The sequence below is a fragment of the Delphinus delphis genome, chromosome 6, assembly GCF_949987515.2.
Source record: "Delphinus delphis chromosome 6, mDelDel1.2, whole genome shotgun sequence".
In the NCBI taxonomy this organism is placed as follows: Eukaryota; Metazoa; Chordata; class Mammalia; order Artiodactyla; family Delphinidae; genus Delphinus; species Delphinus delphis.
The window spans coordinates 7,432,350-7,445,664 of NC_082688.1; the positions used below are offsets into that span (position 1 = coordinate 7,432,350).

The following is a 13,315-nucleotide window of genomic DNA, read 5'->3' on the forward strand; positions in this document are numbered from 1 at the left end:
CCGCGTACGGAAAAAAAAAAAAAAAAAAAAAAAGACACATGCAACCCAATGTTCATTGCAGCACTATTTACAATAGCCAGGTCATGGAAGCAACCTAAATGCCCATTGACAGATGAATGGATAAAGAAGATGTGGTACATATATACAATGGAATATTACTCAGCCATAAAAAGGAACGAAATTGGGTCATTTGTAGAGACGTGGATGGATCTAGAGACTGTCATACAGAGTGAAGTAAGGCAGAAAGAGAAAAACAAATATCGTATATTGACGCATATATGTGAAATCTAGAAAAACGGTACAGGTGAACCTGTATGCAGGGCAGAAGTGGAGACGCAGACACAGAGAACAAACATATGGACACCAAGGGGGGCAAGTGGCTGGGGGTGGTGGTGGTGGGATGAATTGGGAGATTGGGATTGACATATATACACTTATATGTATAAAAGGGATAACTAATAAGAACCTGCTATATAAAAAACAGATAAAATAAAATTCAAAAGAAACCAACCAAACAAAAAAAACCCTTAACTTACTATTGATTGTAGAAGTTTGACATACTTCCCATATTGTGACTTCAGGAGCTTTAAGGTGACTAGAAACTGTTGGTGTTATAGGCCAAATGGTCCCAGATTTGTTATGGCCTGTGCCCCAAGCCTTTATTCTTTAAGAACTGTCTCCTTTCCACAGACACCCTACCCTTTCCCTGTAGTGGGGTCCCTAATGGGCAGAGAGGACTATACGGAGCCTCCTAGACGAGACTGGTAATCTGTGACCCAAGCTGGTTAATCATATTTTCTCTCCTGGGAATCAGCAATCACAATGGTGGGACATTAGTCCCATTACACTGGGTGACCACACTGAGGCTGAGGGATATAGCCCAGGATGGCATCTTCTCCACTACGCACAGAAAACTTCAGAAAGTTGGCTTATAGAGCAAGAAGGAGGCAACCTGCAGGAAGAGCAGACATGGAAGACCACGTGGTCCCAGGGGGAGGCTGCCTTGGTACCTGGGACATTCCAGTTCCTGGTTCCAGGCCCTGATGAGATTCAACCGCACATCCTACCCTTGATTCTGGAGTGAGTCACTTCTATATCCCTAAAACAAATTCCTTTTCACTTGTACTGGGATGTACAGTTTTCTGTTCTTTAGAACGAGAAGACAACCACACAGCGAAGGAAAGTACACTGGGAAGAAAAATCAAAAGCTAGCTTTGTCTTGGGGTTCACGAAAAAATTTATGATACTGGACGCTAATGCTGTTCACCGTTAAGTCTCTATTTCTTTTTTTTTTTTAGCTCCTAAAATCCTTGTAATTTCCTAAGTGATAAAGGTAAAAAGAACATCTTTTGTTGTATATATATTTATGTATTTTTAAAATTTTTTGGCTATGCGGCATGTGGGATCTTAGTTCCCTGACCAGGGACTGAACCTGCGCCTTCGCAGTGAAAGCGCGGAGTTGTAACCACTGGACTGCCAGGAAATTCCCATTAGTCTCTATCTCTATATTCCTTTCCCAGTCACGTCACACAGTGGCCCAAGGCTGCTTCAACCACTGGCTCTCTCTCGTGTGATAGCTGTATTACGTACCTCCAAGAAATCAAAGAGGAGGGTGGCTGTCACATCTGACAGGGGCTCCATGTTTAAGATCTGTGCCAACCAGCGCCAGCCATGATTTAAGCCATGAGGGTGAATCTGGGAGGAGAGAGTCGGTCACTGTTTAATCTCATTTTATGCAGAGATCTAAATTTCCACCATTATCAACCAGCCATTACCAAAAGGACATGAACCCCCAGATCAGCTAACCTAAGCAGCTGCCACAGGGCAGAAGCAACACAAGCCAAACAAACTCTGTTTTTAAATACTGCATACACTGGTATCCACACATTCTTCACAGCATCCCTGCAACACAGGGCTGTCAGCTTCAGTTTCAGGGATTCCACAGTTACTCTCATAGACATTTTATTTATTATTCTTGGTATCTTTAGCACAGAACCTGGGACATAGCAGGTGCACAATAAAAACTTCTTGGATTCAATCAACCTATATTCCTTTCTCTTTAGGTTTCCAAGTCCATCAACTTCTCCAACCCTCTAATCTCCATTCCTTGAAAAAAGAACTGGGCTGGCAGGTCAAAGCCCTGGCCCCCAGCCGTGGCTCTGTCATTGACAAGTGTGTATCACTACAGCTTGCTAAGCCTCCGTCTGTCCATCTGTGAAGTAAGGTATGTGACCCAGATGGCCTCTAAGGCACCAATTAGTCTCTGAACAAATGACCCTGATGATCCAAAAGTTTCCTAATAATCAACATCAACTTCTCTGAAGAGTACCTATGAAGCAGCAATAGTCTAACTTATCATGTGACTGGACTGCCTCTCTGAAAGGTCAGTATTTCCTGCAGGTAAGATACACTAACGTGGACTCTGGTCCAACCTCTCATTATCGATACTAAGCCGCTTCTACTACCTCTTGTCGGTTTCCGTACGGCCACCGGAGCTGGATGATGGCAGCGTAGAGACGGATCATCCCGGACATGCGTTTTAGAAAGCTGTCTTGCTGTTCTACTCTGCAATCCGTCACTTTGTAGCCAAGCATCCTATGTGGGAAGAAAATATTCAATGTGACAAGGCCAAAGTGAGGGTGACCAATTACTTTTTATGGCTAAAAGTAACTATATTATTACTACATTTAGCATTATTATTAACACATTTTTACATGCTACTCACATCTATTATCAAATCTGTGCATCATATAAACCCTGAGAGGTAAATTCCCAGGAGGTAATGGATATCATTACCCCCATTTACAAATCATGAAAATAATGTTTAAAGAGATTAAATGATTTCCCCATTTTTGCAAATCTATTAAAAGACAAAGCAGGAATAAAATTCTAAGACCCCTGGATTCTAAATCCAGTGTTCTAAAGCCACCCAGTTTGCAAGACAGTAAGTCTTTCAAAGACAGTTTGAAAGACACTGTATTCTCTGATAGAATGTTCAAGGTACATAAGAGATGTTCTGAGGCGAGGAAACAAATCCCAGTTCCATTTCTATTTCATTCATCACTCTAGGGATAGTGAGCAAGGAGAAAAACAACTTCACCTCTGATAATCTTCCAAAGCCATTCCCTCTTTGAAAGCTGGATAGAAAGGAACAGAGTAAGGACACTTCTTGTGCAGATGAGCAAGGATGAGGTCCCCCACTCTGGGGTGGAGCTCCCAGATTCCGGACGCCACGACTGCGATGGGGAATGCTGCTTCATGATGGGAGGCCACTTCCTCCTCCCCTTGTTTCTGGGAGCACAGACAGGGGGTGATTTTAAGTTAATACTCTAGAAAGGTTTAAAGGTTGTGCACCAGCCTCTTCTTCCCATACCTTTGGCAACAAGGTTCCTCACCACAAATTTCTCTGCCAGTTTGTACTGGACAAAGTCCAGGCCCTGTGGGTTAAGTGTGACGGACACAGAGCGCCCACCAGACTGAACGGGTTTTCCAGAGAGTAAGCTGTGGATCTTGTCAAAGATCTCCTTCAGCTTTGAGCCTGGGTATGAAAGACAAAGTTAGGGAAAAGATACAACTGCAGTCAATCTATTTTTTTCACCACCGCAGTAACAAATCCTCTATACAAACCCAGCTGTGCAGCCCTACAGAAGGTCAAAGCCTAAAGCCAAAATACAGATGCAGAAAAATGTATGACAATCAAATCCATGATGTGGGGGATGAGAAAGTACACAAAGCGTGGTACTATTTCGAAGGAATTCCTTATTTGCAGAGTCAACTAATTCTGAAACTGACACAGCCGAGAGATGGACAGCAGTATAGAAACAGGTGTTGAATTGTTACAGATGCCACGGGTGTGGCTGATGTCCCTAGAGAAGTCATTTGCAACTCTAGGGAAAACCTTCTAAAGGATCTTCCCCAACTCACAGTGATTCCCCCCTTCTCTTCGACCTGCCTTCCTCCATCCTCAGCAACACAGAAGCTACGTTTGTATTACAGATCCTGTGTGCCCCATCTTCCACACTGGCTAGTTAGATTAGGACTAGTCACACTGAGCTGATCAGCCAGCTGACAGAGTCGATTCCTTGAAGTGGCCACTCCTGTGACATGTACACATGTAAGCAGTGGGGCTCTGGCCCTGCTATGTGGACCAAAGAACAGCAGTCTACAAAATTAGAATGGAGGTGGACAGAGGGAAGCCAAGAGGAGAGAGAAAAGGGTCCTAAAATTTCTGGCTCCTGAGATCCAGCTCCATTCCTGCCATAGGTTCTGTGAAACTGCTATCTATCTCTCTCTCTATTTAGGCTGCGTCGGGTCTTAGTTGCTGCACACGGGATCTTTCTTGTGGCACACAGGATCTTTTCTTTAGTTACGGCGTGCGGACTTCTTAGTTTCAGCATGCAGACTCTTAGTTGTGGCATACATGCGGGATCTAGTTCCCCAACCAGGGATCGAACCCAGTCCCCCAGCATTGGGAGCACAGTGTCTTACCCACTGGACCACCAGGGAAGTCCCGAAACTGCTTTATCTTTAGAACAAACCCCCCTACCCCACCCACTTTTTCTTTCCTTTCTTTTTACTTTTCTTTCTTTCTTTTTTTTTTTGCTTAAGCAGATCTGAATTAGTTTCCATTATTTAAAATCAATGTTTGAACCAATACAGCATCTCCAGTTTAGAAATACCCTGCCAAATTCCTAATCACTTTAAGAAATATTTAAAAATCTCAGAAATATCCTCCCCAAACCACTGATTCAGTTCCATTAAAAAAGGGGAGAGGGCTTCCCTGGTGGCGCAGTGGTTGAGAGTCCGCCTGCCGATGCAGGGGACACGGGTTCGTGTCCCAGTCCGGGAAGATCCCACATGCCGCGGAGTGGCTGGGCCCATGAGCCATGGCCGCTGAGCCTGTGCGGCTGGAGCCTGTGCTCCGCAACGGGAAAGGCCACAACAGTGAGAGGCCCGCGTACCACACACACAAAAAAAAAACGGGGGGGGGGGGAGAGAGCAGCAGCACATTTCTTAGGAAGTAAGAGAAGCAGGAAGAAACCAAGAATTAAATAATGAGATATCACAGAAATCTCAAGGCTAATAATCCCAGAAAAACAGAAACAGAGACTGTAACCTTACTGAGATATTAAAATATGTACATTTCCACACAAATTTACTCAGCTCACCTTCCTGCTAAGTCATACCCTACTATTCCTTGACTGACGGTTTCAAAGGGCTCCACTGGCCAAATCCCCAGCCAGCCCCTCTCCCCGTGGCTCTCCAGTTAGGAAAATCAGGTCCCAACCCTATGCCTGATATGGCCTCCCACATCCCATATGTCACAACGGCACCATATCCTTCTTTAAATTCTGCTCCGAATCTAACTACTCATGGACACCCACCTTTCAAGAGGCAGCAATTAGGTCACCTCTCTCTCAGTCATTCAACATTTACTGGGCACTAACTCTAGAAAATGTTTGTGTCTGACTGGGCTGTAAGCTCTTAAAATGCTTACAATAATGATGGAGACAAAGGGACATAGTTATGGAATAGGCAGGAAAATGAAGAATGGCAAAACTAGAGTCTAATCAGATATAGAGAATGAACTAGAAGAAGCAGTCAGGGGGATGACTCGCAGGTTTCAACTAAGGTGACCGAGTAGATAAGGTGCTATTGATTACTTAGAGCGAACAGGAGAAAAGGCAGGCAAGAGGAAAATGATGAGTTCACATCGGAACATTCTAAACCTGACAAAGCTGAGGGGCATCTAGGCAGAGCTGCCCCTTGGCTAGCTAGAGCGAGGGAACCTGAAGCTCAAAGGAAAGGAATGACCCAGAGACCGATCTGAGTGTCATGTGTGCAGAGGTCAAGTCTGACACCATGGGGGTTCTTTAGAATGAGAAGAACTTCAGGGTAGAAGCACATCCCTGAGGACACACTTACCACTGATGTGGGGGCAGGAGACTGAGGAACCCACAAAGGAGAAAGAGAGGGAGGAGGAGAAGCTGGAAATTAATGATGCTGCAGAAGCCAGAGGAGTAGAGGTGATGGAGGGAATAATCAACGGTACCAAAAGGCAACATGGGGACTTCCCTGGTAGTGCAGTGGTTGAGAATCTGCCTGCCAATGCAGCGGACATGGGTTCGAGCCCTGGTCCGTGAAGATCCCACATGCTGTGGAGCAACTAAGCCCGTGCACCGCAACTACTGAGCCCATGAGCCACAACTACTGAAGCCCGCGTGCCTAGAGCCCATGCTCTACAACAAGAGAAGCCACCACAATGAGAAGCCCATGCACCGCAACCAAGACTAGCTTGCTGCAACTAGAGAAAGCCTACACATAGCAACGAAGACCCAATGCAGCCAAAAATAAATTAACCAAAAGGCAACAAGAAAATTAGAAAATACTGAGAAGACACAGAATCAAAAGAAACAGATTTTAGAATGTGAGTGACAGGCATGTTTAAAGGGAAGGGAGCCTGTAAAAGGGAGTAATTTTGCAGAAAACAGGAGCGATCTCTCTTGAAGGAGATGGGAGGGGATAAGAATAAGGCTCCCGAGCCTCGTTCAAGGCTTAGGCAGAAGGCTAAGTGTGGGCCGGAAGGGTAGCGCACCTTTTGAAGCAGGAGACCAAGACGTAAGTACAGCTGTGTATCGGTGGAAGGGGGTGCATCTGAGGATCTCACACCTGGCGTCTCAAATTTTCCTGATGAAGGAGGAGGCAGGGCTGCCTGCGGTCAGCTGAGGGGTAAAGACCTGAGGATGAGCCTGAGGAGAGCAGCGAAGGTGTGGAACGGCTGTTCAGTCAACCTCGCCCCCGTTGCCTTGGCTATCAAAGGAAATGGCACTTTCAATCTAGAAAGTGATACGTGTTTACTTATTTGACCTTGCCCTGTTCCAGAAGGAATTCCAGGCAGCCACGTGATGTGGAAGTTCTGTCATGTAGCCTCTCAAGGGCAGGAACTGCAACTGCTTATGCTTTCTGGGCAACAAGTTACTCAAGGGAACTGGGACCCAGGCTAAGTCAGAGCAGCTTGCCCGCTGCATGTGCTCCCCAGCCACTGGGCAGCACAGTCTGTACTGTGGAGGCTTCCACATCTGAGCTCTGTGAAAATGAACCTCTGTTTCTAAAGAATAGGAAAAAGGGGTCTTTCCCCTGTCTGGTTCTTCCTCTCTAAATCTCAGTCTCTGGAGAGAAAAGGAAAGCATTCTCAAGTGTTAACAAGCAGGCTTCGAGTCTGGAAAAGCTAATGTTGTAGGACAAAAAGCAAAGAATACAAGTCACATCCTCGGTTCTCTTAGGGGTGCTTTCTGCAATAACTTCTAACTTTAGGTAAGAGCCTTCCTAAACAATTCACTTTTTTTTCTTTTTGGCTGCCTAGGGTATTCATTGCTGCGCACGGGCTTTCTTTAGTTGCAGCGAGTGGGGGTTACTCTTTGTTGCAGTGCACAGGCTTCTCATTGTGGTGGCTTCTCTTGTGGAGCATGGGCTCTAGGCATGCGGGCTTCAGTAGTTGCAGCACACAGGCTCAGCAGTTGTGGCGCACAGGCTTTGTTACTCTGCAGCATGTGGGAACTTCCTGGACCAGGGATTAAACCCGTGTCCCCTGCATTGGCAGGCGGATTCTTTTTTTTAAAATTAATTAGTTTGTTTTTATTTTTGGCTGTGTTGGGTCTTCGTTGCTGCATGCAGGCTTTCTCTAGTTGCGGCAAGCAGGGGCTACTTTTCGTTGCGGTGCAAGGGCTTCTCATTGCGGTGGCTTCTCTTGCTGCAGAGCATGGGCTCTAGGCACGCAGGCTTCAGTAGCTGTGGCACGTGTGCTCAGTAGTTGTGGCTTGCGGGCTCTTGAGCGCAGGCTCAGTAGTTGTGGCGCACGGGCTTAGCTGCTCCGCGGCATGTGGGATCTTCCCCGGCCAGGGCTCGGACCCATGTCCCCTGCATTGGCAGGCAGATTCTTAACCACTGCGCCACCAGGGAAGCCCCTGGCGGGCAGATTCTTAACCACTGCACCACCAGGGAAGTCCCCAGTAACTTACTATTAATATATAGCTTATTTTTTTTAATGTGTCAACAAACACGTAATGATTTCCTTCTACATGTTGAAAGAAAACAAAGGAGAGTAAGCTATATGCATACAGCTTATATACCTAACCCAACGGTCAACATTTGTTGAAACACATTCTATTTATAAGAACTTTACAGATAAGTGGATTTGGAATCTCAAAAAATACTTGTACAATGTAGTGAAGGGCCGTGTTCTTAATTCCTCTGACCAACCTGCAATGGTGGAGATCTGGCTCACTGGAATGGTGGCAGCCTTCTGGAGGTCCATCTTGATCTTTTTGGCCTGTCAGAACAGAGCAGTGAGAAGGCAGACAGTGTTCTGAAGAGCTGAGTAGACGCCCTTAGGGTTAGGGAATGTGACACGCTAGCTACATTCCTCTGGGACACGAGGCTGTGGGCGGCACCATGTGGCCCAGAGAATTCCCAACTCCCACCCCTCCTACCTGACTGTCTTTGCTGTTGCTCAGTCCCTCAAAGGCCAACACACACTGACTGGAGGCCTCCTGCAGCTGCTGGTACCACTGCATTGTACTATCTTGCACCTTCACCTGGAGGTCTGAGGGATGAAAGGCTTTCATAATAGGAGAATTTCTTAAACATTTAATATGAGCCAGGTACTGTTCTAATCACCTTATACATGTATTAACTGCTTTCACTGTCATAATAATCCTATGAGGTAGATTCTATTATTATCTTCATGTTACAGATAAGGAAACAGTCATGGAAAGGTTAGGTAACTTGCGAAAGTCACGTTGCCAGGAAGTACAAAAACTAGATTCCCACTGATCTGGCTCCAAAGGCAGCGTTCTGAACCACTATGCTATATCGATGCTCTTATGTATTCAATAAACATATATTCTATACATACTTATTTAAAATACTCAGTATCAGCAATTTGGAATAATACATCTACTAGAATTATACAGAATTTCAAGTCCTCACAGCAAATGCTGGAATGTGACGTGAGGCTTCACATCAACGAAAACCAAATTTAATTCACTGAAAGTACTGAATTTTACATTATTTAAAAGTTCTGGTAAATTGTCCTGTAGCTTAAATATAATATTCAAAACATGTTCTTGTTTCTTTTCCCATTCTGAAACTTTTACACATCAAGTTGAAGGACCATTTCCACACCGAGACCTACCTTCATTCAGCTTCCCTCCTGGGCCCTGCCTGGAAGCTGGGGGCTCTTTACGGACCTCTGGCCCCTGCTGCACCTGTGACTCTTGCCGCTGTACCTGGGCCTCCTCTTCATCCTGCCTCCTCCTGTCCTCACAGGCCCTGGCGATTTCCTGCTGCAAGTTCACAAGGAGGTCCCGCATTTCCTGCAGCGCTCTCTCAGCCACAGCTTGCTCCTCTGCTGTGGGAAAGCCGTTCTGTCACAGCGACAGAGGCAGAGCTTAGTGGTTATTTCCTAGGTACCTGAGGTGCTGAATCATACCTCACACAAGTTCACAAATTTCTAAACTGGAGTTGTGCCAGTGGAGTACCCACATTCAACACGTTGATACCTACTGCTTTCCTGTTCTCTTAAAGGTAATACCGATTTACCATCACATCCACAGGATCAACGGAGAGATTTTTCAATGCTCTCACCAACCCTGGCTGGAATAACTTTTTTTTTTTTTTAAGATGGTATCCAATTCTTTTTTTATTTTATTTCATTTAACTATTTATTTTTTGGCTGCGCTGGGTCTTCGTTGCTGCGTGCGGGCTTTCTCTAGTTGTAGTGAGCGGGGGCTAATATTCCTTGCGGTGCGCGGGCTTCTCATTGCAGTGGCTTCTTTTGTTGTGGAGCACGGGCTCTAGGCGCGCAGGCTTCAGTAGTTGTGGCACGTGGGCTCAGTAGTTGTGGCTCCTGGGCTCTAGAGCACACGCTCAGCAGTTGTGGCGCATGGGCTTAGTTGCTCCACGGCATGTGGGATCTTCCTGGACCAGGGCTCGAACCTGTGTCCCCTACATTGGCAGGCGGATTCTTAACCACTGTGCCATCAGGGAAGCCTGGAATAATTTTTTAAAAGCTTGTGGCAATAGTCTAGATCAAAACTGAACCAGCTTTACATTATTCTTAGAATGACACCTCTTTGGTTATAGTGCATTATTCCTTTGAGTCACTGACAAATTTGAGTTCTTTATCTTTTATTAAGAACATCTGCTCATAAATCAGCTCACATACAAGTCCAACGAACATGCACATTTCTTTTAGTGTGCTATTTTGTCAGAATTTCACTCAGGATTTTAAAATGAATTGAGAAGCTCTGCACCATTTTCTATGTTCTGTCCTATCAACATGTTTCATAGTTTTGCCTGTTAAATCAGCAAGGCCTCTACTGTGTTGTATATTTGAAAGGTGCTAAGAGAGTAAATCTTAAAAGTTCTCATCACAAGAAAAACAAAATGTTTCCTAGTTTCTATGGTGACAGAAGATAACTGGACTTATTGTGATCACTTTGCAGTGTTTATAAATACTGAATCACGGTTGTACACCTGAAACTAACATCATGTTGTCAATTATACCTCAAAAAATAAGGCAACAGTGGAAACAGTAAAATGTTACGATATTTGCAATATACTTAAAACACCAAGATCTCTTATTTTTTATTAAAAAAATTTTTTGGCTGAAGTATAACTGACATACAATATTATATTAATTTCAGGTGTATATGCATCATGAATTAAGTCCTCTTTTTTTCACTTTTTAAAATTTTTATTTTATATTAGAGTATATTGAATTACAATGTTGTGTTAGCATCAGTTGTACAGCAAAGTGATTCGGTTATACATATACATATATCCATTCTTTTTCAGATTCTTTTCCCATATAGGTGACTACAGAATATTGAGTAGAGTTTCCTGTGTTATACAGTAGGTCCTTGTTGGTTATCTATTTTATATATAGTAGTGTGTATATGTTAATCCCAAACTCCTAATTTAGCCCTCCCCCCACCTTTCCCCTTTGCTAACCGTAAGTTTGTTTTTGAAGTCTGTGAGTCTGTTTCTACTTTTGTAAATGACTTCATTTGTATCATTTTTTAGATTTCACATATTAGTGATATATTTGCCTTTGTCTGAGAAGTCCTCTTATTTTATTTTTATTTTTCATTTATTTTTTTAAAAATTAAATTTTATTGGAGTATAGCTGATTTACAATGTTGAATTCTTATTTTATTTTTTTAATTTATTTTGGCTGAGTTGGGTCTTTGGTGCTGAGTGCGGGCTTTCTCTAGTTGCAGTGAGCGGGGGCTACTCTTTGTTGCGGTGCGCGGGTTTCTCATTGCGGTGGCTTCTCATTGCGGTGGCTTCTCTTGTTGCAGAGCACAGGCTCTAGGTGCGTGGGCTTCAGTAGTTGTGGCACATGGGCTCAGTAGTTGTGCCTCGCAGGCTCTAGAGCGCAGGCTCAGTAGTTGTGGCACACTGGCTTAGTTGCTCCACAGAATGTGGGATCTTCCCGGACCAGGGCTCGAACCTGTGTCCCCTGCATTAGCAGGCAGATTCTTAACCACTGCGCCACCAGGGAAATCCCTGAATTCTTATATTAAACCAACTTGTTCCAGATAGTAAAACAACAGCAACAAAAAAATTCTACAGGATATTCATGATAAGTTTTGTCTTTTAGGTATTAGAATGTATTATAAAGCTATATCAATTAAATTATAATGATCCTGATATAAGAATAAAAACACATCAAGGAAACAGAAAAAAATACTGAATAGATACATGTACATGTATAAATGAATCACTTTGCTGTACACCTGAAGCTAACACAACATTGTTAATCAACTCTACTCCAATATAAAATAAAAATTAAAAAAAACCAAAACTGAGAAAGAGCTCCTAGGATACTATTTAGCGTGATAAGAGATATTTACAAATCAGGAGGGAAAGTGGTAGTAAAATAGTGTGAATATTTTACAGCATAAAGGTCTTTATCTCCCACCAACCATCAAATAAATTCCAGGTGGATTAAGTGAGGGGAAAAACCCCAAAGCATTCTTACACCAAAAATGTCATAAAGGGGCTTCCCTGGTGGCGCAGTGGTTGAGAGTCCGCCTGCCGATGCAGGGGACACGGGTTTGTGCCCCGGTCCGGGAAGATCCCACATGCCGCGGAGCGGCTGGGCCTGTGAGCCATGGCCGCTGAGCCTGCACGTCCGGAGCCTGTGCTCTGCAACGGGAGAGGCCGCAACAGTGAGAGGCCCACGTACCGCAAAAAAAAAAAAAGAAAAATATCATAAGGGCCCCCGGTCACTGCAGCTAGAGAAAGCCCACGCACAGAAACGAAGACCCAACACAGGCAAAAATAAATAAATAAATAAATAAAATAATTTTTTAAAATGTCATAAGGGCTTCCCTGGGGGCGCAGTGGTTAAGAATCCGCCTGTCAACACAGGGGACACGGGTTCAAGCCCTGGTCTGGGAAGATCCCACATGCTGTGGAGTAACTAAGTCCGTGCGCCACAACTACTGAAGCCCGTGCACCTAGAGCCCATGCTCTGCAACAACAGAAGCCACCACAATTAGAAGCCCACACACTGCAACAAAGAGTAGCCCCTGCTCGCTGCAACTAGAGAAAGCCCGTGTGCAGCAACAAAGACCCAACACAGCCAAGAATAAATAAAAATAAAAAATAAATTTATAAAAAAAAAAGATAAAGACCTTAAAAAAAAGTTATAAACTATGGTTGCAACGGAACAGAGTGCTAAGCAGTTACATAAAGAAATGAAGAAAACTACATGTTTCAAAGCAGTGATCTCCAAGATAAATTAAGTGCAAAAAAGCAGGGTCCAGAACAGTGTCTATAGCAAGTTATCTTTTATCTGGGATACACACACACACACACACACACACACACACACACACACACGCGCACACACACACACACACACACACACACACACACACACCATATATATGTATATTTATGCTTTTTTTTTTTTTTTGGCTTGTGGGATCTTAGTTCACTAACCAGGGATTGAACCTGTGCCCCCTGTGATGGAAGTGTGGAGTCCCAACCACTAGACCACCAGGAAATTCCATGTATTTGTTTTGTTTTTGTTTTTTAATAAATTTATTTATTTTTGGCTGTGTTGGGTCTTTGCTGCTGCACGCAGGCTTTCTCTAAATGCTGTGAGCGGGGGCTACTCTTTGTTGCAGTGCGCGGGCTTCTCACTGCGGTGGCTTCTCTTGTTGCGGAGCACAGGCTCTAGGTGCGCAGGCTTCAGTAGTTGTGGCACGTGGGCTCAGTAGTTGTGGCACATGGACTCTAG

At 44.3% G+C, this 13,315-nt stretch overlaps 1 protein-coding gene across 2 annotated transcripts in view; it reads right to left on the reverse strand.

Moving 5' to 3' along the window:
* The window catches only part of GLE1 (GLE1 RNA export mediator), a 43,834-nt gene that overhangs the window by 4,634 nt on the left and 25,885 nt on the right, over positions 1–13,315 (reverse strand). The window contains exons 7-13 of one of the 2 annotated variants that reach the window (XM_060014046.1): positions 9,194–9,425; positions 8,490–8,602; positions 8,260–8,329; positions 3,396–3,538; positions 3,101–3,291; positions 2,466–2,595; positions 1,591–1,695 (exon numbers count right to left, since the gene is read on the reverse strand). In XM_060014046.1, coding sequence (XP_059870029.1) covers positions 1,591–1,695; positions 2,466–2,595; positions 3,101–3,291; positions 3,396–3,538; positions 8,260–8,329; positions 8,490–8,602; positions 9,194–9,425 — 984 coding nt within the window. Of the gene's footprint in view, positions 1–1,590; positions 1,696–2,465; positions 2,596–3,100; positions 3,292–3,395; positions 3,539–8,259; positions 8,330–8,489; positions 8,618–9,193; positions 9,426–13,315 lie in introns of both variants that reach the window. The other variant, XM_060014045.1, reaches the window with a different exon arrangement.